The sequence below is a fragment of the Botrytis fragariae genome (genome assembly GCF_013461495.1).
Source record: "Botrytis fragariae strain BVB16 chromosome Unknown tig00000795, whole genome shotgun sequence".
In the NCBI taxonomy this organism is placed as follows: domain Eukaryota; kingdom Fungi; phylum Ascomycota; class Leotiomycetes; order Helotiales; family Sclerotiniaceae; genus Botrytis; species Botrytis fragariae.
The window spans coordinates 1,934,953-1,957,934 of NW_023501011.1; the positions used below are offsets into that span (position 1 = coordinate 1,934,953).

At 42.9% G+C, this 22,982-nt stretch overlaps 7 protein-coding genes across 7 annotated transcripts; 5 read left to right on the forward strand and 2 right to left on the reverse strand.

Moving 5' to 3' along the window:
* Nucleotides 1–291: 291 nt before the first annotated feature.
* On the forward strand, nt 292–1,893 carry Bfra_007530 (putative glycosyltransferase family 71 protein; the record flags this gene model as incomplete). The annotated part of the gene is made up of 1 exon (XM_037337901.1): nt 292–1,893. One exon carries the CDS (start codon nt 292–294, stop codon nt 1,891–1,893), a length of 1,602 nt encoding a protein of 533 aa, XP_037187281.1.
* A 1,966-nt stretch (nt 1,894–3,859) lies between these two features.
* On the forward strand, nt 3,860–10,615 carry Bfra_007531 (putative ankyrin repeat protein; the record flags this gene model as incomplete). The annotated part of the gene is made up of 5 exons (XM_037337902.1): nt 3,860–3,954; nt 4,034–4,404; nt 4,465–6,447; nt 6,502–10,319; nt 10,376–10,615. The coding sequence occupies 5 exons, from the start codon at nt 3,860–3,862 to the stop codon at nt 10,613–10,615; spliced, it is 6,507 nt and encodes a 2,168-aa protein (XP_037187282.1).
* Nucleotides 10,616–10,822: 207 nt separating this feature from the next.
* On the reverse strand, nt 10,823–12,834 carry Bfra_007532 (putative tripeptidyl peptidase protein; the record flags this gene model as incomplete). The annotated part of the gene is made up of 3 exons (XM_037337903.1): nt 10,823–11,163; nt 11,218–12,555; nt 12,615–12,834. 3 exons carry the CDS (start codon nt 12,832–12,834, stop codon nt 10,823–10,825), a joined length of 1,899 nt encoding a protein of 632 aa, XP_037187283.1.
* A 2,804-nt stretch (nt 12,835–15,638) lies between these two features.
* On the forward strand, nt 15,639–16,160 carry Bfra_007533 (uncharacterized protein; the record flags this gene model as incomplete). The annotated part of the gene is made up of 1 exon (XM_037337904.1): nt 15,639–16,160. One exon carries the CDS (start codon nt 15,639–15,641, stop codon nt 16,158–16,160), a length of 522 nt encoding a protein of 173 aa, XP_037187284.1.
* Nucleotides 16,161–16,694: 534 nt separating this feature from the next.
* Nucleotides 16,695–17,335, forward strand: Bfra_007534 (uncharacterized protein; the record flags this gene model as incomplete). The annotated part of the gene is given in 2 exon segments (XM_037337905.1): nt 16,695–17,164; nt 17,179–17,335. 2 exon segments carry the CDS (start codon nt 16,695–16,697, stop codon nt 17,333–17,335), a joined length of 627 nt encoding a protein of 208 aa, XP_037187285.1.
* Nucleotides 17,336–18,262: 927 nt separating this feature from the next.
* Bfra_007535 (uncharacterized protein) lies at nt 18,263–18,817 on the reverse strand (the record flags this gene model as incomplete). Its single annotated transcript, XM_037337906.1, has 1 exon — nt 18,263–18,817. The coding sequence occupies one exon, from the start codon at nt 18,815–18,817 to the stop codon at nt 18,263–18,265; it is 555 nt and encodes a 184-aa protein (XP_037187286.1).
* Nucleotides 18,818–21,585: 2,768 nt separating this feature from the next.
* On the forward strand, nt 21,586–22,006 carry Bfra_007536 (uncharacterized protein; the record flags this gene model as incomplete). The annotated part of the gene is given in 2 exon segments (XM_037337907.1): nt 21,586–21,969; nt 21,983–22,006. The coding sequence occupies 2 exon segments, from the start codon at nt 21,586–21,588 to the stop codon at nt 22,004–22,006; spliced, it is 408 nt and encodes a 135-aa protein (XP_037187287.1).
* Nucleotides 22,007–22,982: the final 976 nt, after the last annotated feature.

Here is a 22,982-nt window from a genome sequence, read left to right on the forward strand (position 1 = left end):
CGTTTGGATTGTTTGATATGCCGCTTTTAGGCAATTAGAGTTACGTTCCTTGCGGAGCCAGTGCCAACTGATATATCGCTTCTCCATCACCATCATTTCCTGGGCAAGCACGCATTATTTTGATTTAAGTACATCAATTGTTGAAAGAAGGCTTAGTTTAGTAATTCAAGCCAAATTTCGTAGGGATTCATAGCTGGCACCAATTTTTGGAATGTGCATTCGTATCTTGGCGAGAGGTGCACTAGAACAACGGAGAGAATGTTATCAAGTCTCTCCTTACCCAGAACGATCATGAGACTTCGAATACCACGTCAAGTCCGATACAACGACTTCAATATCAAGGCTCTGATTTTACTTTGCATAATTGGTATCTTGTGGACATGTAAATCGACATCATTTCTCGGCCACGTGGGGTTTGAATCGACTTTAAAACCTATCACGGAATATGAAATCCAGGAGAATTCTCTTGTCGCTCATCATTTCATAAAAGTACCTGTTTCTGAAGATGAATTTGCAGAGATGGGAAGAAGAATCCAAATACTCACAAGATGGTTGATGCAAATCGATGTGAAGGGTAATCCAATCACTACCAAGGCATTTGTGGAGTACGAAGCACTAGTAGAGAAGACCATCACCTCTCTTTTCCCTTTCATACAAGGAGCAACTGAATTGCCAAACCAAAATCCCACCTCCTTCATCAACCTCAGAAAATCATTTGTGCCCGGCTCCCGTGGGATCGTCATACCTACAGGCATAAAAACATTCCGCTATACATGTCATCTAGTTCTCAACCTCCGTTCCATTCTCAAATCAACATTACCTATACAAATAATCTACGCCGGCAATTCGGATCTTCCACCTCAATATCGCTCAGCTCTTCTATCTCTTTTTGACACTCACACTATCGGGGCAATCGAATTCTTGGATTTAACAAAAATCTTGGATGACACAACACTGCAATTATCAGATGGATTGGGTAGATGGGCCATCAAACCATTTGCACTCCTAGCATCAACCTTTGAACAGGTGATTTTAGTCGACTCTGATGCTATATTTCTACAGCCTCCAGAAATCATCTTGGACACGCATGCTGCATATGCGGAATCAGGAACTTTATTCTTCCATGATAGACTGGTTGGGAAAAATCTATATAGATATCGTCATGAATTCTGGCGTTGGCAAATGAAAGATCATACCCCCAGCGATACATTTCGCAAATCTCGAGTGATGAATGAAAATTTTGGACAAGAGCAGGATTCTGGCGTGGTGGTGTTGGATAAGAGCAGATTGGGAGTTCTTATGGGATTATTGCATGCGTGTTGGCAGAATACATATGTAGTGAGAGAAATAATTACGTATCGCAATACGCATGGGGATAAGGAAACTTATTGGTTGGGTATGGAGTTGAGTGGGGTGGAATATAGTTTTGCTGAGAATTATGGGGGGATCATTGGGGGGCATGTATGGAATGTGACGGATGGGATAAGGAGGGAGGATGTTTGTGGGAGTGCTATTGCGCACGTGGACGAGAAGGGGGACTTGCTGTGGTTTAATGGGGGGTTGGTGAGGAAGAAGAGTGATGATGAGGGGAAGAGGACTTTCATGGATGTGGAGGGGGATATGAGGTGGGCGTTGGATGGTAATTGGAGATGGAATCGAGGGGAGAATAAATGGGATGCGGCGTGTATGGAGGGTGGAACGATTGGGAATTTGAGTGTAGGAGTAAAGGAGATTATCGCAGGAAGTGTAGAGGAAGCGAGGGGAGTAGACGATAAATTTGCGGAGTTGATGGGGTTGCTGGAGCCGGAAGTGATGCACAAAGAGGGAAAACTTGAGACTTCCTTTAGAGAAATCGGAGTTGGATTTGAGAAAGGAGACGACTGGAGCCTTTGAGAAACTAAAGCCTTTGCAATACTTAAGTTGACATTATACGAGCAGCGATTAATCAAATATACGAATTCTCTTAACCTCGTATATCGCAGCACTTCGAATAATTTCATCTGTGTGACTTTGCATATCGAGGCACGTGCTGTATGGTTAGTAATGAGGCTATTCACAACGACTTTGTGTGAAGCAATCTCATGGATACTTTTGATCGAAGATGAAAGAATGGGTATAGATTGACCCGGCTGAGCCAGGCTAGGAAAGTGAGATCGGTAGATAAAGCTTTTGTTACATTGAAAAAAAAACCCCCATGAAAGAAGGATATTGAGGGGGATTGGAATGGGAAGAGTATGTAGGAGGATGTATGTATGTGAAATACGTATGGCATGTATGGGAAAGCAAGATAATGGAACGAATGCATAGGATCTTTTCGGATTTCTCATGTGGGAACTTAAGATCCGCAAAAGGAGAGAAAGTACTGGTGGATTGTGCAGAAGTTTCCAAATAGAGCTGTGCTAGATAGCCTCGAGTTGAGGGAACTCGCAGGCACCGGAATCTTAGGAGGAATCTCTAAGATTGCCGCGTTCGATCCTACCCATTCACACTAGTACAACATTGTAATTGTTCAAATTAATTTGTTGCATATCTGCTACGGTGTGTGGAGCCTGGGAATACCTACTATGCCCTTGGTATAGCATGTATTTGTAGTAGGTAGATGATGTGCGTCTAGAACAAGAGATTCTTCTCGCCATCACTCATCTTTTCTGCTTATCTCCATTTTATCCAGCTCATGAGATATATCCCGGAAAGCAGGGTGTATGAATATGTAAGACACTGAAGAAGTGCGTATCAACAGTAAACAATTCCTTACTAAATTTCATGACCATGTAGGTACTCGCAGCCACTCAATACCCATACCATTCGCTACTAGACCCTGATTGAGTATGCCAATAACACTGGCGCAGATAAGGAGAATACAACTTCCAAGCTTCAATCGTCGAGGAGAAAATGCAACTTAGCTTTTCCATTTATCCTTGCGGTGATCCTCTGGAAATCTCGTGCCAAACGATTCACTCCATGTGCTCGCTATATAACCATATATATATGAAGATCTAATCGCAAACTCTTCCGATTTTGGTTGCAGACTTAGAATTTGACCATTTGATTAGACTACCTTGCTACTCAGTAATGCTGGGAGGGTAGTATTGCAGAAAGATGGCGAATGAGAATTTGCTATGTATATTGCGGCTGAGACATCTGAGCAGGCTGACTAGTTACACACCTGAGCGTCATCTAGCGGTGAAATTGTTTCCTACCAAAAGCTAGAGCCACCACCCAGAACAGGATAAATTCTGCCCATCACGTGGAAGCTCGCGCGTCGCGTAGGGTAGGAAATTTTAAATTTCATCATGTGCAACACGACACACACCGATACTGATGTCGCAGGATACCATGGTTAATGGTTTATCGTACATATCAGTAGCAGAGAATAATTGTGTCCGATAATCATCAATCGTCGTGCATTCAGGATGGCGACTTCCGACTCCACAATTGAATTTCTGCCGCTCGAAAACCTCAAATATTGATCTATAGCCAATAGAGAATTTGCCTTGCTGATGGATAAATATAACCTGGCAAATTTTTGCCGCACTTGCAAGGTCCATACGCCATCTCGCGGATCGGTGCGCGGGGACAGGTAAGTCAGTCTCATTGTGATCCTGGCGATTGTAATGGTGGGAGCAGGGCTCATGGAATGGAAGGAGTTGAGATATCACCCATGAGCCTTGAGACTTCTTTGACCTTTACTTACCATCTACCGCTTCTCATTACAATTTCTTTTCGGGAACTTCTCTACTTCATATATTATCTCTTGTCAAATAGGTTTTTGTATGTCGTCAAGTGGCTTGCGAGTCCTGGAATTTCCTTTATCGATAGTACGTAGCCTTAATACGCTCAGTAAAGGACTACCGGAAAAATGCAGTATCCAACGATCCTGCTACTATCTCTAGCTTCACGGGTCGTTGCGGATGGAACAGATGTCACCAATAATTTGTTCTCAGATCTCGGACCGTAAGTATATTTATTATTCATGGTTACGTTGCTGACCCAGGTATTCGAGAAGAAACTTTCATTGCTGACAAAAGTTCAGGCTTTTGGCATTGTTCGGTGATAGCTTTGCCCAACAATTTCTAAGAGAATCTTTCACATGGCTTGACCACATCATTTTCGCCATGGCTCCATTGGGCATCATTACTGCTATCATAGGCGCTATTCGTGTTGGTGGTCCTCCGCATCTGAGAGCGTTGATTGGTCGTGCTCGTGAAAATAAAGCCTCAGCAGAGCTCGATTTTATGTCTTCAACTTCACATGAAGTTTCTGAGCTATGGAATGGAGAAGGTATAGTCCGGACAATGGGAAAGGGTAAAGTTAAACAAATTATCTTCCTGAAGGGTCGTGGGGTTCCTGAGAACTGTGAACTTTTTACTTTGTCAGATAACGATGATTTGATGAGATCAAAAGGTTTGTCTAGATTCCTGTATACTTCTCTGAATCTAGGATGATGATTTAACCCTTTGAAAGCGTACATGGGTCCATTTGTTGAAAAATCACAATCAGTGTGGAAGGCGGTCATACAATTATGGAAAACAGTGAAGAGAGTAGAAGTGCCAAGCAAGGACCCGAGAAACAAAAGCAAAGAAGCTCGGTCTGAAAAGGGTGAATTGGATCGAGCACCGAATATTTCTTTGAACACCCATCCTAAACAAAACATGTTTGAATTGGCCCTCGCGGCTATTCTAGGTATTGTTCTCCAGGCTGGTGTTATTATATTTTCTGGGTTTGTTGCTTACGACAACCGACTCGGGGCTATGGTGGGCGGAGCTCCAAGCGCCTATGCATTTCCTATTTTGGCTAGTGGAACAATTATTCTTGTACTTGGAATGGGTATTTGTGCTGTGGTTATCGGAAAGAGCACTGATGAAGTCGCGTGGGAATTGAAGCCTGAGGAAAAGGGCAAAGAAACCGTTAATTCGGGCCTTGCATCATGTGCAAAAACAACAACGCTTGGTACGGGAGATCAAGAACCTACTTTCAAGGCACCTAAAGACTCAGATCCAGAGAGTCTCACCCCGAAGCGGCATCAAAAATCTTGCTGGGAACTGATTTTGAAAGCATGCGGCCATTATTCAGGCAAAGAAAAAACTAAGCTCAACCCGAAGGCTAAAGAAAATAATAAGATCCTTGTTTTTTGGCTTCAAAAACACTTTGTAGTCAGTGATCAAACTTTCGAATCATATCTGCTCATGTCGGGAACAGAACAGGACATCATCTTAACATCGTCTCGCAGCAACAATCCATCGAATCGAAAACATTTAAGTTCTACATCCCAGGAAACATCGAATATTCCACAGCTCGACAGCGAATCTGGCTTTGATCAAGTACATTCGTTGCGCAAATCTGGCCCTCAAACTCAATTCTCAGATCTCGCTTCTCATGAACTTAAAACATCTCTTTCGTATGATTCTACCACTCAGAAGTCCGTTTCCATCTCAAAATCTAGGCCACCTGATCAACCAGTTTCGTTTTGGCTCAATACGCTTTGCGTCCTCGGGACATTTACAGGAATCACTGGGTTCGTTTTGCAATTCGAGGGCTTTCGCGGAATCAGCTGGGCATGTTCAATCGCACAGCTTGTTGCTATTATGATAATGACTGTTGTTCGAGCCATTATTCGTCGGGGTATGCTGGATAGACCTATCGCCCAGATGATTCCGGAGAAATATGAAATTGACTGGCTTGCACTCAGAATTGGCAATGATGACAGGTACTTGAGCAGTCTTAGCAAATCGACAGCTCGTCACCCATATATATCTCCCTATAACCCTTCATGGAAGGTTTGCAGTCAAATAAATCCACTCGTTCAAGTGACTTCCGGATGGATGCCCATCACCAATGAAGATAGCTTCAAGGCTCAGATGGTTCTCAACGTACGAAACCGTCTTCGAGAGCTTACTGGCTGGTCCGACCCGGTGATAAAAGCTAACGCTGCCTCTGCGGCTTCAGCAATCGAAATAATCATGAGTTTATTCGAAGGATGGTCGGATTCTACTTTTCATTGGCTCATTGACGTAAAGATTGGGAAAGATGAAGACACCACCACCCAAAAAATTAAACTACACGCGACAAGAAAGACCGAAGCAAACCTATGGAGCGTCTCCGCCAAAGACATTGAGTCAATTCTTTCGTTGTGGATGTATCATTCTAGTTATAATTGCCAGAGCGGTAACCGGGCTCAGGATAGCACTGAGAATATTGCTCGTGATATACACTCCTTTCAACGAGTCATCGGCCCCTCAAGATCTACACTCAAAAGAGATATGGCGTGGTGGGCCGGTATTGAGAGCGCTAAAGCACTTGATGAGTTTTCATGGGATGGTGAAAATGACACACAATGTCTTAGCATGGGTTTTTGTCTGCCAGGTAAACCCAATATTTTCTTTATTTTCTCACCTACAGCCTACTCGACATTGGGCATTAGTCGTATTTATCAAGAGGGCTCCAATGGTTATTCCGAGATAGCATGAATACTCGGCAATTTTCTAACATTTCCAATGGCAGAAGTCGACCACAAAAAGATTACCAAGGGAGCAGATTCCTTAAAATCCTCACACTATGCCATGATTGCCAGTGTTTTTAAGGAGAAATTTTTCGCTCAACATATTTTTTCCACCTTTTTGTGGGCGATTGTAAATTCCTTGTCACTATCTGAGAAGGGAAGTGAACACCAAACAGAAGTTGTGTTACCAGGGGATGATGAGCTCAGACTAAATGAGAAGCAACCGAACTGGAATTCTTTCCGGTTAACCAACAAAAAAATCAAGCAAATGATCAAAGCCGTCAAGACTTCTGGCCTGGGAACGTTGGAAGACGCCAATTTACTGATAATACCCCCACTTAGCTATTTTGATAAACTCCCTAACGAAGGCATGGTGGACGTAGTACGAAAAAACGCCAAAGAAAATGAACTGGGCTATCGAGATTTTGCTTGCAATCTTTATAGAAAATTACTGAAACTGTGCGACGATCTACCACCAGAGAGGAAGTTTGTCTACAAAGTAGTCAGCACAACCGTTGACTTCCTTGTGACTGCAACATCTGCCTCAGAAACTAAGAAATATATGGAAACATCTGATGGAGATTTGGAGAAGAGTAAAAGAACGTTGGTCAACATCCTGAGATCTAAACATAAAAAATGTCTAGATATGCTGCAGTCACTTTACGCAAAACAAGGTCGGCTCAAGAACTTTGGAAAGGCAGGCTTGCTAGACGATAAAACCAAAGACAAGGTCAAAAAATCGGCAAGAAACGGGCAGACAATTTTACAGAAAGATGTTATCGAGGATACTGATTTATCTCTGGATGAAGGACACATGGGGCAATTCCCCAGTGCTACTGATATACTTGGTTGGACACCTCTACACTACGCAGTGATCTATTCTTTGGAAGCAGTGCAGAAATTAGTGGAGAAGGGGGAGGAGCTAGTTAATAAATGTGACCTTGCCGGCCGTACCCCCCTGCACTACGCCGTCATGAAACTAAACGTCGACTCGAAACAAGTTAATGCAGAAGAAATTATCAAAAAACTCTTGGTCGCCAACGCAAGACCATTCCAGGGGAGAGATGGCCTTGTTCCGTTACATTGGGCCGTGAAAACAGGAAATATCGAAGCCACCAAATTACTTCTGGGATCGGAGCTACATGAAAAGACACTAAATTTCAAAGATTATTCGGACATGACTCCTTTACACTTTGCAGCCCTCGGTGGAAATTCAGAAATTTTGGAAATACTTCTCAAAAAAGTCGTCAACGCCCAGGATCTCAATGCGCAGAACAGGCTTGGGCGGACTGCACTACATGTCGCAGTGAAGGGCATAGACACCGATGGATCTTCTAATAGAGCCAAGATCATCGAAATACTTATCAAGAAAGAGGCAAGTGTTGCAATCAAAGACAAAGACGACAAAAAAGCTTTAAACGTGGCTGTTGAGATGGAACAGAAAATGAAGAGCCCTCCTCTGCCGCGACCAGATCTTAGTGAAGAGCCCAGTCACCTTGTAAATATTTCAGGTGGAATTCTGGAAAGTGAACACCGGGACAATCCAGACAATTCAAACGACAAAGTTGGTGTCGATGAGAAAGCTAGGAACTTGAAACAAGCTGGGAAGGCGGAAATACTTTCGAAAGAAGAACAGCTAGCTTCGGTAATTAAATCACTATTGGAAAAAGAAAATTTAACTGTTGAAGGCGGAAAATTATTGCTCTGGGCTGTTGAAAATAACTTGAAGACGCCTTTCGAATTTCTTATTGCCTGGAAGGAAATCGCAGTTGACATGAGCCAGCTGTATACCAAGGATGGTCGATCAATCCTTCACTTAGCAGTGGTTGCCGAGTCTGACACGATGGTAGATAGGATATTGAAGCGATGGAAACCCAGCAATAGTTCTTCTCCTTTGAAGTCATCATTGTATATCGATCTAGCCGATCATTATGGCCGCACTGCACTTATGCTGGCAGCGTCTCAAGGATACGAGCCTGGAGTCAGAAAGCTTCTTGCAGCTGGCGTTGACAAAGATTTTAGAGACATCCGTGGACGCACAGCTCTTTCTTGGGGAGCAGAGAGCGGCCAGCTGGATATTTTAACTCAACTCATAGAAAGCGGCGTTGCTCTGAAACATGAGCCTGTGGAAAAGAATTCACCCATGTTTATTGCTGTCGAAAATGGTAAACACGAGGCAACAGAACTCTTTCTTGCCAACGGCGCGGACTCCAATGAGGTTGACAATGACAGGAATAATGTTCTCTGCCATGCAGTGATATGTGGACATATAGAATGTGTCAAGGTTTTAATTGAGCATGGTGCTGAACTTGAGAAAAGAAATAGCAGATACCAGCAGACCGCACTCTCTTTCGCTGCCGAAAAGGGTAACCTCGAAATAGTCAAGCTTCTTATGGATTTCGATGCTAGGTTGGACGCCCAAGACACGGATGGCTGGACTCCACTCATCTGGGCATTGAAATGCGAGCATCTGGAGGTCGTGATGTTTCTACTCGGTGAAGAAGTTAAGAGCGTCTCGAATAGAGATCCATATATGGAGCAACTCGATTCTATAATGACTTTGGCGTGCAGTACTGGTGATGAGGATCTCGTGGAGCAATTGTTAAATCTAGGTGTTAGTTCTAATGCACAAGACGCCGACAGTGGATCGATAGCTTTGATCGAAGCAAGTAGAGGAGGCTTTTTAGGGACTGTAAAGCTACTATTAAGGAATCAAGGGCATGTAAATGCGATGAATAATGCTAAGGAGACGCCTCTTTTGCTGGCGATTCGCCACGGATTTAACGAAATCACGGAATGCCTTTTATGCGCGAACGCAAATGTCGAAATAACGAATGAAGTAAATGAAACACCACTTCTGTTAGCAGTTCGTTACAACAATGAAACCATCACCAGATTGCTTTTAGATAAAGGGGCGAAAACAAATGTCGCATCCAACACAGGCGAGACACCACTATTATCGGCTACTCGCATTGGAAACGAAGATATCACAAGGTTACTTCTGGAGAAGGAAGCGTGTATCAATGAGGCAAATAATTCAAATGAAACACCGTTGGCGTTAGCGGTTATCTATAGGAATATGAATATTATCAGATTACTTTTGGAAAAAGGAGCCAGTGTAAACCAGGAATGGGGAAAATATGAGCAAACGTGCTTACTGCAGGCGATTTATGCAGAAGACGAGGAACTTGCACTGTTGTTACTAAAATCGGGCGCTAAACCTGAAAGAGAACAGAAGTACGCTCAAAATGCCCTACAAGAAGCTATTTGGTGGAGAGCCGAGAACATTGTGGATCATCTTTTATCTTTCGGCGCTAGTGCGGAATCGAAAGACATGCAAGGAAGAACCGCATTTCAGTTCTCAGCACAAATCGGCGCTTTGTCTCTACTTAAAAAGCTGATCAAAGAAAGTTCCGAAGGATTGCATCTGTTCGGACCAACTTCCCATGATCTGCAGGATCGGGACCTCATACACCACGCTTTTGTCAGCGGATCGATGGATATGGTATCTTACCTGATAGTTCAATTCTCTCCCAATGAATACGACTATCACCGGAAAGATATCAACGGTTGGACTCCCCTTCACTGGGCTGCGCAGGCTGGCGACTCGGAAGTTGTAAAAATGCTTCTTGAACTAGACTCTCACTCGGATGCCCAAGTACGAGAGTCAATTAAAAAGTGGACTCCACGGCAGATCGCAAGCTATAACAAGCACAACAATATTGTGATCTTACTCGAGTCGTTGTCTATTCCCGATGAAATTCTGCCCCCAGCAGGTATGTCACACGGGTCATTTCTCTGCGACGGATGCAATTGTAAGGTGAGTAAACGAAAGAAGTGTATTTATTTAGAACCTTACTAATTCACACATTAAAGATGCGCGGCCTCCGTTTCCATTGTCAAAATTGCGCAGACTTTGACTTTTGTGAAAAATGTAAGTTCACAAGTGATACGACACACCCAAACCACGACTTTGATAAGATTGGCCCAAAGCGAGAAACTGAACTGGAACAAGAGATTAGCCCACAGCAGGAGGGTGGTTTGAAGCAAGATGACTCTTCCAGTGAAAACCGGTCTGTATATGAGGATTCTGTCAAAGATGATATTGCAACTTGACTGGTTCTTTAATTGCGTCCTTCCAAGGCTACCGTTGAACGTTTGTCGCATGGGATCGTGAGTTTCACGACATGACCAATAAAAACAAATTTGAGCGTAATCATTATATCATTAGAATTATCTATTCATCATGCTTCATGCATTCATTTTACCGATCACCTAGTCACTATCCTCTTTATAATACCAGCCAACCCAATTGAGTTTTATCTAGTTGGCCCCAGCAAGTTTCAACAACTCTGGGAAATTAGGAGTACCGAATCCAGTAGCAGGGTCCCAACCTTCAGTGACAGGGAAACCAGCAGTATCGCATCCGACTGCGCTTCCGCTGAGGATATCGGTGAAACCCTTGTATCCCTTACTGTACAACCATGGGTTCAAGAAACCAAGCACTGGTTTACCCTTTGATAAAAGAGCATCGTTGACGAGAGCAATAATACCGGACATAAGGGGCGTAGAGGCAGATGTACCGGAGATGGAGCCGTAGGTTTGATTCCAGACGTAGGCGAAGTAGAACCCTTGGGCAGAGATATCAGGGTATGCGCGACCAGCTGGAAATTGTTAGTGATATTTCTATACGCGAGGTGAGAAGAGAAGGTACTTACTTTTGTTGTAGAGGCCATCGAAAGTACCATTGAGTTTCTTGACGTAAGCAGAAACGACTTTTTCTTGGTATGAAGGTCTAGCAAAGTAGTTACTGAATCCAGCACCAGTAGACCAACCACCATGATAAACACCGTTGATGGGATCAATACCGGTAGCACGATAAGCAGCAACTTCTGGTTCGAAAAATTTGGTAGCTCCAACAGAAGTAATGTATGGGCAACTTGTTGGGAAATCTGGAACGAACATTGTGGTGTTCTTTCCATCATTGGATATACATGTACCGTTGTCTCCAACTCCATAATCTCCAGAGGAGAAAAGGATGGATACACCTCTAGCACCCAATTGAGCGAGTTGTTCGCAGACACGCTTGGCGTAGTACTCAGGGACGGTTTGTTCTTCGTCACCGTAGGATGTACTAATAACTTGAGGGATCTCGGTGGTAGGTTGTGCGAGAACGTAGTTTAACCAATCAGCATATGGTTCGTTGGTATTGCTATCTGTACCAATTGAAGCATTGAAGGGTGGCTGTCCACCGGTTGAGTAGGCGGTAATTGGGGTTGGGTAACTGATTCCAGTGATAGCTGTGAGATCGAGATTGGCTTCTTTGCCTAGTCCATCTGCCAGTTGCTCACCAGTGAGAGTGGTGTTTTGAACTGGCCCACCGTTGATAGAGACGTATTTGAATTGATATGCAGAGGCTACTGCGTCTGGACGATACTTGAGTAAGAACAAGGCATCATCTGGTCTGATTGGAACTTCCCCGAGGAAATTGTTGAATCCAATCTTGTTCTTTCCAGCCGCTTTTGGCTTGTAGCTTCCGGTTCCATAGAGAGCTTGGAAGCATTGAGGAGATACTGCAGCAACGTCACATAGTGCCGAAAGTGTGGTATTTGATGGAGGAGTATATCCAGATGGAGTCTGCCCTGCACTAAGTTGACCTTCAATAACGTTGGTGTGTCTTGAGTTAATCTTTGCCTCTCTTGGATTGTAACTAGATCTTGGTGCGGCACGCATGAATGAAGTTGTTGGTTGAATGGCATCAATATGCTGATGAAGATGCATAGGAAGTGACCAGTTTGGAGTACGAATAATCTGACCACCAGCTTCATGCTCATAAACATGGTATTCAGTATCGAGCAAGCGCTCAGCATCCTTGACTGGTATGGAGAGATGAATCCAATCCTTTGCACTACTGTATCTTAAGCTTGAAGCGTCAATTCCGTTCTCAAGAAGCCATTCGTGAGTTGAATCAAGAGTTTGAGATGATGGTCGAACCAATTCATCGACTTCCTCGGAAGTCAGATGATTGCCGTACTTTTGGTGGGACGGATCGGAAACTGTAAAGAATATGTTAGTTTTGTCGGTTCGAATGCAACAAGTTGGAACTTTGACTAACCCTGATACAATTGTCTCTCAAGTTCTTCGAATTGACTCTGCTTCAATGCGATATTCAAATTAATGATACCTTCAGCAGGAGCACGAGCAACTCTCTTCCATTGTCTAGGAACATAGTGTCTTTCTTTGACTGCATAATTCGTTCTCGAGCGAATGACTGAACTCGCGAGAGCTGATTGAGCAGCTAAAGCTGTAGAAATGAGAGCCGAAAACCCAACCATGATCACAGCTTCAAAGAATGGTATGAATTGGTGATGAGTAGGATGATAGAGATGGAGAATAACAAAATATGAGAGCTTGGAGAATATGTAGTAAAAGTAGACCCTGTCAAACTTTCCATTTTCTGGTACCTCAAACCCCGCACGTTAAACCTAGTTGCAGCTGTCATGTAACTTTACGTTTAGTGAATCCCAATCAGGAAGGTGTATATATGTTATACGACTTCACGATAAGACGTAAATTGATTCATTTAGTAACAAAAGTCTTGGAAATGTTGAAAATCAAGTAAATTACGGAAGAAGGTACTAGATCTGGAGAAGATCAGTACCTCTTTCATAATTTCCATACTCATGGTAAAATGTTGTCCCTGGCAATATAAATTAGTTGTTGAATGTTGTGATGGGCTGGGAAAATGATGGTCTGCTTATCCGAGCTGACGGACCTTTACCGAAAAGGAAGGTGGGGTCAGGGATATTTGCTGTCATTAATGAATGATCCATGATAATTCATGATACAAGCTGTTATACGATAGCATTATATATCCTCAATTGATAAAAGTAGATAACATGATTGGCCAATGGTCGGAAATCCCCGAATCTTGGTATTGCTGGTACCTTAAGCTACTTTCGTACCTGGCAAATTTAGTCAGGACAATGCAACCTCTAGATTTCCCAAGAAGGTGGCGTTACCATGTGGCGAGGAAGGTTATGTGCGGGTCAAATTCGGAAAGAGATCCGGTGGATAAAGAGTAAGATGTGATAATGTGATGGTGTGATGATATCGTGTACATTTGTCCATCCGAGCTCTAGACGAGGTACTTCCTGTCGGTGAACCAAGTAGAGCATTCCCAATTTGGGGATGCCATTCATATCGCTCAGCTCTTCGTCGAATGGAACCCGGATGTTTTCAAGTCGTTATAAGATAGGATAATCAAAATCCACTTGAAGTCTTTATCGAGGTAGAAAGAGACCCGTCAAGTTGTTCCATCTCTTCACAGATGTTGATATGATAAAAGCCATATACGGAGTACAGTCGACAGATTCACCTACTTCTCCAACCTCCGTAATATAAACATGCAAAGGGTAAGAATGCTACCAAATTGCACCATTCAGGCCATCTCTGCCAGTAAGCGTTATCATGAAGGAGCGGGTCCCAACTGATTGATCTTCGAAGGTTGTCCAAGGGTACTCCAGGCACTACCACACGAGCACTGATAACATGTCCTTCTTCATAACTCAAGGTCTGAGATGAAGATGAGCCATTAATCAATGCAATAAATCGAAGTTAGTAATGAGAGACAGAAGGGGAAGAAGAGCTATTACAATCATTTTTCCATTCGCTTTGTTTACATAATTCAACAGGTCACCGTTTTATTCTGCCAAGGCATATCACGTGATCTCAACACACAATTATGTTTTTGTTGCATGTCTGAAAAAAAGATGACTTTCTTCAACTTCCACCTCCAGATTCGGACAAGAAATTAGGAAAATTACCATGTACTGGGAATAAGAACCATCTTGAAAGTTATTTCCGGAGCCGTGTACAATGTAAAAGTCCAAAAAGTCTAGACTCACCGCCCCGGAAGCTGGAAGCGGCAGAACGGCGATGAGTTCTCTCTCTTGAGCGCGTGCGTGTCTCTGGCTGTGTGCACAGCTATTTTCTAGTATAAAAATTGGCTTTTCTATCTACATCTAGTTGAGATCGATAAGTAACATCGTTCGACGTACTATACGATGGAATCTAGGCTATCCATAACACGGATGCTGTATCTCTTTCTAAGAACTCACACAGCGGCATAGGACACTCAACCTCAAGCGCACTATAGGTACAAACTCGGGAATAGTGCCTGCATCTAATCATCCACATGAGTTGCCAGTCGACATGTCAAAGCACATGGAGGAGCTACAAGCTGAGCCCGGCATTCTAAGTTCTGGGGATCAGGTATACTTCGCGGGGTAAGGTACCCGTGTGCCTCGGTCAGGTACCGTGCAGAGACAGCAAACAGGTGACTGCGCGATGAAGAATATTCTGGCATCTCGATCTCCTCCAAACTGTACAAAATGTACGAAGTGAAGATCATTGTTTCCCTAATGTTGCTCGAACCCTTCTGCAGAACGATTGATCGCTATCACATCCTTGACACGTGCCTCGCGTGCCAGCCACATGTGCCGAATGGCCTAGGCGGTTCGGTTAACCACATGGTAATGGGTTGTGAATAGTTTCGGTGTCTATCAAATAGCGCTGCACATCACAACGCTATTCAATGTAGTCCACCGTAGATCGTTTGGTACCTTGTTGTCAGCTACTTCAAAAGTTTATCAACCATTCGCAGGCTCCATCTACAGCGTGTTTGATGATATAATCACGTCTTCAAATGAACAGCTGACTAGAACTCAACAGTTCGATGGGTTTATCTAATGTTAAGAATAGTTGCATGATTTTATTCAAGCCATTCTCTCATAAGCTGTCGTTTTATGATATTCAATCTAATTCAATCCATAACTAAATCGATCTGACCTGATGATCCGATCCACCATTAACGAGCACCAAGGCTTGGTTGCAGGTTACTATTTCTGAAAAGATATTAATCCTAGGTTGGGAATAATTGACGATTGATGAAGGATCCCTTCCTAGTGGGCGATCTCTCAATAAGTACTTCCTATAAAAGTTTATCTTCGCCGTGCCTTCTTTACTCAATCAGACTTGGTACTTCTTTCAATCTTTTTGATTTGATTTTTTGAGTCATCCATGTCAAAAGCTTGATATACTTTCACAATCCATCATAAATCACGCCTTGTAACTCAAAATGGTATCTATCAAAGCCCTCCTCTTATGGCCCTCGACCGTATTAGCCCTTACAACCGTCACCCAAGTGAAGAACGACATCACAACCCTCGACAACAATGTCCGAGCTCTCACTTCTCAAACCGCTCTTTACAACGGTGGCCTTCTTTCCGCCGCTCCCCTTCTCGGCTCTCTCACAGCCGTCTACCTTTCTCTTTTACAAGGTGTCACAGACTCCGCTCTCCTACCCCCTTCAATGACAGAATCAGACGCACAATCACTCATTGAACATGTGAACGTTACTCTCACAATCGACAACCCTATTGCTGTAAATACCCTCAAGGGGAAAAAGCAATTGTTCAAAGAGCAAGGGTTGGATGGTGCTATCGTGGCTGGTCTTGGCTTGTTGTTGGCGGGGCATGAGGCCTTTACAAATAATGTGCTACAAAGACTTCCAGAAGATCAGAGTGCGGATGGACAGAAGGTTACGCAGATTATCACTGTAGCGTTGACGGATGGGATTCATTATTTTGAGAGTCCATGAAGAGGAGGAATGCTGGAGAGGAGTTGGAAGCTGACTAGGTTTCATGTGGGGAGGGATGTGAGGAGAATAATCTTGTCTTCACGATTCCAAGTTATATATGAATATAATTATCACCTACTATTTTGAATACTACAAAGAATTATGCATGAAAATATTACAAGGATCAAAGGAATCCAGGAGCCGGCTCGCGTAAGTTGTAGAAGGTCGGATTCTACTGAACAATCATTCATTTCACTTCAATTCTTCCTTTTCACTTATTCCAATTCATTAGCTAGCAAGCAAACCCCAAGTGGAACAATATGGAGTATTTTACCCCGCCTTCATTCTTTTCTATCCAAATGGTTTTATCAGCACTGTTTCTTTTGTGTAGTGACCGGTAGATATTCCACCGTCCACAGACTATTTACAACACAGCCACAACTACAACCACAATACCAATCAACATCAACATACTTTCCAATCCTAAGTCCTGACACGCCAAAAAGGAATACACTTAAACAGCTCACCCACCTCAAACCATAAATCTGCGCCCAAATGAACACCTCAACCAAAATTCAACCCTCTTCCTCTTCTCAATCCACCAAGAATACCCATCAACCAACCGATTCAGTAAGCTCCAAGCCCCCAAAATCGACCTACAGAATCCTCAGAGATGCCGGATTCCGCAGCATGAACGATTTCATGTTTTCCTATGGACTGAAATTACATAATGATGAACATCTTGCCCAGGCAAAGGAAATGATAGAGAGGATGAAGGAGGAGGATTTGAGGGGAGAGGATCTAAGAAGATTGGTGTTTGCAAGGGGTAGCGATGAAGAGAGCGCCAAGGATGAACGAGGTCCGGAGAGCTCCGAGGATGGAGATGGTGCAGTAGAATTGATCGGTTCTGCGGATGTGGTTGGCGGTGAGGAAGTGGAAGATGGGGTTCAGTTGCGTGGGGCTGAGGTGGGGAGGAAATGGGTAGGGTTTTATCTGGAGAAGGAGGATTGGATGGAAATGCCGATGTTGATGTTGATAGAGGAATGGTAGATGGTGATAATTTTGTCGAGGCCTTTGGTTATGACTATGTTGGCGATGGAGATAATGACGGTTATGGGGATGTCTACGATGATCAGGATGAGTTCGAGGATGATTTCGAGGATGGCTTTGAAGGTGATTTTTTCTACGATGATTGATTTTATAACCAAGAAGGCGAGGACTATCAGATGGGCATTTCGATTCCACGTGGGATATTGATGTGATTCCAGCACTCGTTTTGACGGGTCGGTAGTATAGAACTAAGAAAATGCCTCCTTGATAACCACTCTAGCCACAGTTCTCATGTTTGTTCGAAATCTCCTGAACTAACCTGAAAAGCTCAATGTATCGTTCCATTGGGATCGTGTCTCTTTCTCATTTTGCAGCTCCGACCCCATTCAATGAATTTGGACATGGAGAGAATTCCAAAATCGCGCGGTTTATTGATGTAGGGGATGAGAACTTGAGAAGAGGAGTTCATGCTTTGGTAGGTTAGATTTCGAACATTGAAACCGGGGAATCACACTAGCCTAATAGCGCAAGAGTCTCTGCAAGGCTTAAAGAGGGCTAGCAAGGTCGAAGTACTAATGTGCATTTTCTCACAAATCACATCACAGTTCTAGGTAAAATAAAGTTTGGTAGATCGACATTTCAATTCAGCGGGTGACATTCGCTTCCCCAACGCTAGCCATGCATGAACCAACTAAAACCATGCCACGTGCATACCATGTGCTCAACCATTTGCCCCCCTCCCCCCCACTTTTTGGTAATCAGGGATCGATCTCATGAGGCGAAACAATGATCTCATTAACTCATCGCTATTATCATTCCTCCTTGCAACGAAACAGTTCGAAAGCGGAAGTACACTCATTGTAATTCTTTGTGTCTTTGTTGCAGGCACGGAGTATTGTATCTGCCTAGCATCGTTGTGGCTTGCTTTGAACTCTTCAGCATCAGGCTTTATATCTTGTTTTCGTCAACCTCCTTTGACAAGATATCATTCCGTCCGGCGGGAATAGAATCTCCTAGCCGGTCTACTGTACCGCTCAATCTTTGATTGTCATTCCAGTGAATATTTCACCCCGTTAGCAATTAGAGAAATAAGATTCATCGGAGCTATAATTCATCTCTTCACTTATTTTCTGGGGTATGGGTGCTTGATGAGTGATGAAATTCCTCTTCTCACCCAACACCTTTGATTTCACGGTCTTGGCATGTTTCTTAATGCCAGCGAATGAGGCAAAGATCTCATTTTCCTTCTCTCTGCCACTATTAATCTCGTTTTCTCTCTGCATCAAGATCTTCTCTTTCGCATTCTGAACCAGGCAGTCCTCTATTATTCCCTCATTGAACTCCCAGGCCCTCAACATGCGATTCTTCTCATCATCTCTCAAATCATGCGAATCCAAGAATTGCTCTATATTGACAAATCCCGCTTCTTTGAGAACGCGGCATATGGATCGTGTCTCTTCAAGATCCTGGGGAAGATTTTGTGGATGGTAGGGAGTTGGGTTGGAGGGACGAAAGAAAGGAGATAAGATTGATGGAAGGTTTTCGGGATGATAAGGAGTAGGATTGGCGGGGCGGAGAGAGTCGAGGGGAGAGTGGGCTGGAGCAGGAGAGGCGAAGCTGATACACATTATTGAATGAAGTGTTTAAGTCCTCTGCGTTGGTTGGGGCTTTGTGGGGAAACTCGATGTAAGTTAAGTTCGCTGATAAACTTCAGAGTTTATGAAATAGTATCGGCTTGTGGTGGTTTCATAAAAAGTTTGTCGCTTGATAGTGTGGTAACTGTGAGATTCAATCTCTGGATAAGATGGATGTTGGTGTTTGAGTAGCTTGTGTCGATACTCATGTGCATGGAAAGTTGTGTGTAGAAATAAAGGGGGCAAGCTCGTAGAAAGAGATATATATAAGGAAGATAAAGTTCGATACGGCGACATCATTGATGTACGTATGTGAAGTCGTGTGATGAGAACCCGTTACCGCATGAATACGATCAAAGCGACCGACGAACAGATACTATGCAATCAGAGTAACGAACAAGCGACAGACGCTGAGGGCATTCCATAGCCATCTCTTTTACAACCCAACACTACAGATGTTCGATTGTTCTTGTCAGCCCTCTTTCGTTCGATATCCCCTCTTACTTAGAGTTTTTCTCCTCCGATTATAGTTTTTATCCGTGCTGTAGTTCTTCATTGGAGACATTTCTCTTCACTCTAGAAGAAAAAGTGCTGCAAAAAATGAGTTAGAGTATGGGTGCGAGTACAATAGCTTTTTTCACAATTCTTCGACATCTTAAAGCAATCTTTTATGAGTACTTTTCACTAACACCGGCACTGTATAAATTTAAGTTAATGTAAGTCGTTCAACTTCAAGAAAAATAATGATCTCATCAATTAGTAATGATGCTAAATAAAGTTTGAATTAAGGTTGAGGTAAGTTTAATCCACAAGTGGGAATAGTCTCACTTTTCTAGAACCTTAACTTTATCGCTTCTTTCACTTTCCTGCATATTCATCACTGTTTGTCAATGTTGTGAAACAGTGGTCATAATAGACATACTTTGATCGATATCAAAGTGTATCCTTTTTTGTGCATTTTTTCATACTTTCCCGCCCCCAACTATTTTACCACCCAGTTGAGTTTTTTTTCTTTTTCCCTGGTCTTAGATGGCGACATTCAACATATTAGATAACGATTTTTGACCATCTTAGATGCCGAATGAGTACCTTTGGAAGTTTGATAGGATATCAATTCGATAACCAGCAATGCTGATAGCAGGTCATTTCACTCTGGCCTCGACACCTAATATCACTCAATTGATAGATAACAATGTATTGAAAGCCGCGGAATTGTTTGGATGCTTCGATTTTTCTCGACTACGATAATAGCCAGTCTGTCAATTATGGAGTACTTGTGGGCTTCTCACTGACATTAATGGTGGCAATAAACAGGGTTTTGAGGAGCAACACAATGGGGATCCTGCTAGAAATTCTCACGTTATTTGACCGGTTGGATTGGAATTCATACTCCCGGAAAAGTTCAGGAACGGCTTTTTCAGCATTGCTCTTGAGATTCAAGCTTTGCCATCTCAGTTACTTCATAATTTGAAGTCTACTCAGTAAGTTTCTTGTGGCTTAAGTTTCCATACTACATCTTTGAGGATAAATACGAAGTATTTCTTGTGTAAGACGAGGACCCTGGGGAAGCGACTGGAAAGAAACGGGGCCCAAAATTTGAAAATGAATCCTTTTGCGTAAATTTGCCACCGAGATCAGCATGTTAAAGAGAGACTCAATCTTGATCAAGAGAGTTTGATTACTTAAGATCTAAGAGAGAGCATCTGAAAGAAGTCCACATAGCTATACCTTCCTTCGACTAAGTTGTATTCCCTTTCATATTACCACTTCAAATATTGGTGTTTTCATTCCTCAACCCCGAAGCTTTTCACCCAAAAATATCACATAAAAAACTCTACGTTCATTACTCTGATATGCAATCGAGACTTTAATGCTCCCACAAAACAAATAGCGAATAGACAGCACGATGACCTCATTATTAGACAGCGGCTGAGCAGACTACATGCCATCACAGCCACAACCCAATTTCGATCACTTTACTCGAATATCATAAATGAATACAAGAGTTCCCGAATACTAGTTTAGGGCGAAAGTCTCCGAGGTTCCCAATGGTTCTGAAATATCAAAAGAACAATGGCACCACGATCTTATGTCAAGGACTGCTTCGAGTACGATTTTGAAAGTTGCACCTGGGCATTTTGGAGCAGAACAAGGTGTAAAGTTCCTCTTACTTTGCAAAGCTCAAATCCAAAGATTATATCCTTACAATCCGTCTGGCCAAGAATAGCTAATGGTCGGAAATTGGAAATCAGTCCTTAGAATTAGTCGGTCCACTTGAAAACAACACACAGTCATCTTCTGGTTCTCCCACGAGGGGAGGAGCACCTTCGAAAACTTTCTGAGATGTGTTTAGGTTCAAATATGCCAGGGCCATCACAGGGAATCTACAAGCAACATCTTCGAAACTACTTTAGAATTGAAATAAGATAAAGGAAAAGAAAGGACTAATATTTTTATCTGTTGAGATATTTATGAATCGCTAGTCAATACATCATTGAAAATAAGCTCGGCAATCTAAGGGTTCGCTGTAAACTGCGGTACTAGCTTCCATTCACTCCTATAGAAACCAATTGTTCAGAAGGTGCTACTGTAGATGAAAAAGGTGACTACCCCGCACTAAGCTTCTCGATTTCTCGCCATAATTCGTATCTATAAGATCGCTACCCCGAATGCTTTATTTCCGAAAACACGATCCACCTTAAAAACAAAACTCTACAAACAGATCAACCTCAGTTCTCCTGAACGATACCAGTTCTGCAACCATGAATTCTTCAATTAAGGCACCACGAATGACTGATTCCGCTTGGCTCAAGAAGAACGGCTGGGAGTCGATGCATCATTTTATGGTTTCTTATCAACTAAGAATCGAAGATGACGACAGTTACGAACAGGGCAAGCTTATCCTAGCGGCAGTTAGAGCGTTCAACAAGAAGGAGGAACCAATATCTAAGGCTGAAAGATCCACTAGCTTTCAAAATACTTCCGAACAGACGCAAATCAATAGTGCCACGAATCATGATGCTGGAACTCGTTCGCATGCTCCCGGTAATCAAGATGGAAAGCAATTTTCCGCAGGCGGTAGCACTAGTCCAAGTGAGATCATCCTAGATGACAAGAAACCAGTTGAATTTATGGGAACTTTGAGGGTATGTTTCACAGACAGTAATTGAGGAATATTTATGATAACTAACTAGTGATGCAGTCATACCCGTCTTATGGTAGTGGGGATCGGCAAAAGATTAAGAAGTCATATCTTTTTACTTGTGAAAGTTGCGTAAAGATGGTCGTTTGGGAGATCATGCTTCAGGAGATACTTAATCATTGTACTGGTACAAAAGTAACCAGAAGACTGGTGTTGACACCAGAGGGACACAAGTTATAGACTTTAATCACCACCCAAATAAGGAAGTTTATCTAAATCATCAAGTCTTTTTGTGGCAGATCACATGTGGTCGCAAATCTTGACTGAAAACAACACCTTGATTTAACTACTACACCAAGCTATCCATCGGAGCCCAGAATATTGGCCCCCGACTGATTCCTTCATTCCTAACCCTCTGATGATATGACCAGGGCATCCATAATATCCTGCCGATTGGGCCTGAAGACCTTTTGAATTGTAACCCGACAATTGCATTGGACAGGAGTTAGTGATGAACAAATTAAAACCTATCTTGACGCTAACAATTAGAAGGTTTGACGTGAAAGACGCCTCCAAATAGTTTGACAGGGTGTATAAGACAAAGAAAATCGATAATCGTGAATGGAGTGAGAGCTTCGTGGGTGAATAAAAGGGGCAGTGGATAAAAGAGGCGCGCACCTGGCTGATTATTTTGCTTATAGGGGGTTTAAGAGGATATCACCGTTCTTCCTGTGGAATCATTTTGTTTGAAAATATGTTGGATTGGTGAACTGTAATTTAACGGCCATAATTTAGAGTACTTCTGTCATCGAGTGAATTTTTAGTTGGTCATATAGTGATGGAAAATACGCGAGGAAAGATTTTGTACTACAGTTATGAATTACTTGTACGAGCTTGAATTGGAACTCGAATGCCAAAAACAAACCTTTTCACAGGAAGAAAATTTGACCGTATCTCCGTAATCAATCTCGCGCATCGACTAGCATGTCATACCAATACGGTTTGTAGAAACGGACA